We start from the raw sequence: 1,689 nt of genomic DNA, 5'->3' as shown, positions 1-1,689 counted from the left end.
AAATCCTGTCTTCTTCAGCTTCTGCTGGGGATACGGCCACGGCTAGCTGTTCTCTCACGGCTAACCGGTTCCCGCCCCCTTCCGAGGCCGATTTCGCGGACTCCCGGACCCAAAAAGGAGTAAGCTTTACCAGTCCTAGACGTTCAAGCATTTTCACAAATAAATCCTCCAGCAAGTTTAAAAATAATTAGGAAGTGGAGTTGCTCTGGTTGCAAAAAAAGATGTCAAGCGGATCTAGTGAAGTTGATGTGCAAGAAACTGCTGCATCTGAGACATCTTACAATGAAGAACAAGGAACAATTCAGGATATCCTTATTCATTGCCAGTAGAAATTAGTAACAGTGTGTACTGTAATAGGCCATCTATGATGCTATTCAAGACCTGGATAAGAAGTTTGATGTTATTCATGGAAAGGTTTCAAAAATTCACCGTTACCGTTGCCGTATGAAAATGTGGCAAAGCCGTAAACTACAAGGACATAGATACAAAAATTATACTTGCCAGCATTCTAGAAAGAGCAAACGCCTGAAAAGGAAGAGAAGGGAACTTAGCTCTTCATTATCTCTCGCTGAAAGTTATAGCCCCACCATACCAGTAAGCAGGCAGGATAATGATTCCCAGAGCAACACTTCGGGAATACCTATGGAGTCCCAGAAGTCCCCAGAGCGGGAGCAGGAGTCATTCATCCAGGCTCAGGAGCCAGATCGCAACCAGCGCCCAGGGATCCCTGCCATCTTCACACAACCCTATGAGCCATACGAATACACGGAGGAGGAATCCAGGCAGGTCCCTTCTGACTACGACAGCCCACGGGCCCGCAGCACCACCAATTTCTTCCCACCGAACCAGGCCGCTGTAATTCCAACTGCAACCATACTGACCCAGATGGAACCTGAACCAATACCTACCCCTGATGTTGTGACCTATCCACCTTTATTTGCTACCCAGCCCTCCAGGCGCAATAGCTCACCTCCCTGCACGCCGAACACTTATGCTCCAACTTCACCAGTTAGAAATCGCCCGGATTTCTTCAGAGAAAACTTCCCTGAGGACCCCTCAACCTGGTCCGTGGATGAAGTGATCACGTTTCTGCAAGATGTAGATCCTCTGACAGTCGATCCCCTGGTTGACCGCTTCAGGGAACATGGCATTGATGGGAAAGCTCTGCTACTGCTCAAGAGTGACATGATGATAAAGTACATGGGGTTTAAGCTGGGGACAGCCTTGAAGGTGTGCCACTACATTGAAGGGCTTAAAGAAGGAAGATACATCTACAATTTATAAACCACGTATAGGTTAGACTGGACTTAATTCTGGGAAGACCAATGCTGTCTTTGCTCTGCCCTTAGAAATTTTTGTTGCATAGAAGGTTCCTTTAAGATATGGTGTATCCAAAATAGCAGAATCTGGGATAGTCCAGTCTACTTCTTTAGAAGCCATTTAATGTATTAGTGCTAGCATGGTCAAACTGGTTGTTTGTTCTTATCTTTTCATTATTTTCATTGTATAGTTTACAGATATACTTCATGCAGAAAACAGAAATACCTTTTGATTTTGGTTAATGTTTATATGTAAAACCAAAACAGTCAAGTCCCAAAGGGCAAACTATCAGGCACTGACAAACTTTCTAAAGAAATCCATATGATATTTTCCTTAGAAGAAAATTTAAAGTTGCAACTATAGGTATCC

At 44.3% G+C, this 1,689-nt stretch overlaps 1 protein-coding gene across 1 annotated transcript; it reads left to right on the top strand.

The window, feature by feature from the left end:
• The first annotated feature begins 450 nt into the window (after positions 1-450).
• On the top strand, positions 451-1,284 carry LOC136146403 (sex comb on midleg-like protein 1). The gene has a single exon (XM_065905296.1). It carries the CDS (start codon positions 451-453, stop codon positions 1,282-1,284), a length of 834 nt encoding a protein of 277 aa, XP_065761368.1.
• The last annotated feature ends 405 nt before the right edge of the window (positions 1,285-1,689 follow it).

The sequence above is a fragment of the Muntiacus reevesi genome, chromosome 14 (assembly GCF_963930625.1).
Source record: "Muntiacus reevesi chromosome 14, mMunRee1.1, whole genome shotgun sequence".
In the NCBI taxonomy this organism is placed as follows: domain Eukaryota; kingdom Metazoa; phylum Chordata; class Mammalia; order Artiodactyla; family Cervidae; genus Muntiacus; species Muntiacus reevesi.
Note: the sequence above shows the minus strand (reverse complement) of the source record. Positions and strands in the feature narration are given on the sequence as shown.

Bases quoted from the DNA above. Each gene is read 5' to 3' on its own strand.
- LOC136146403 (XM_065905296.1), top strand. From the start codon at position 451: ATGTGGCAAAGCCGTAAACTACAAGGACATAGATACAAAAATTATACT.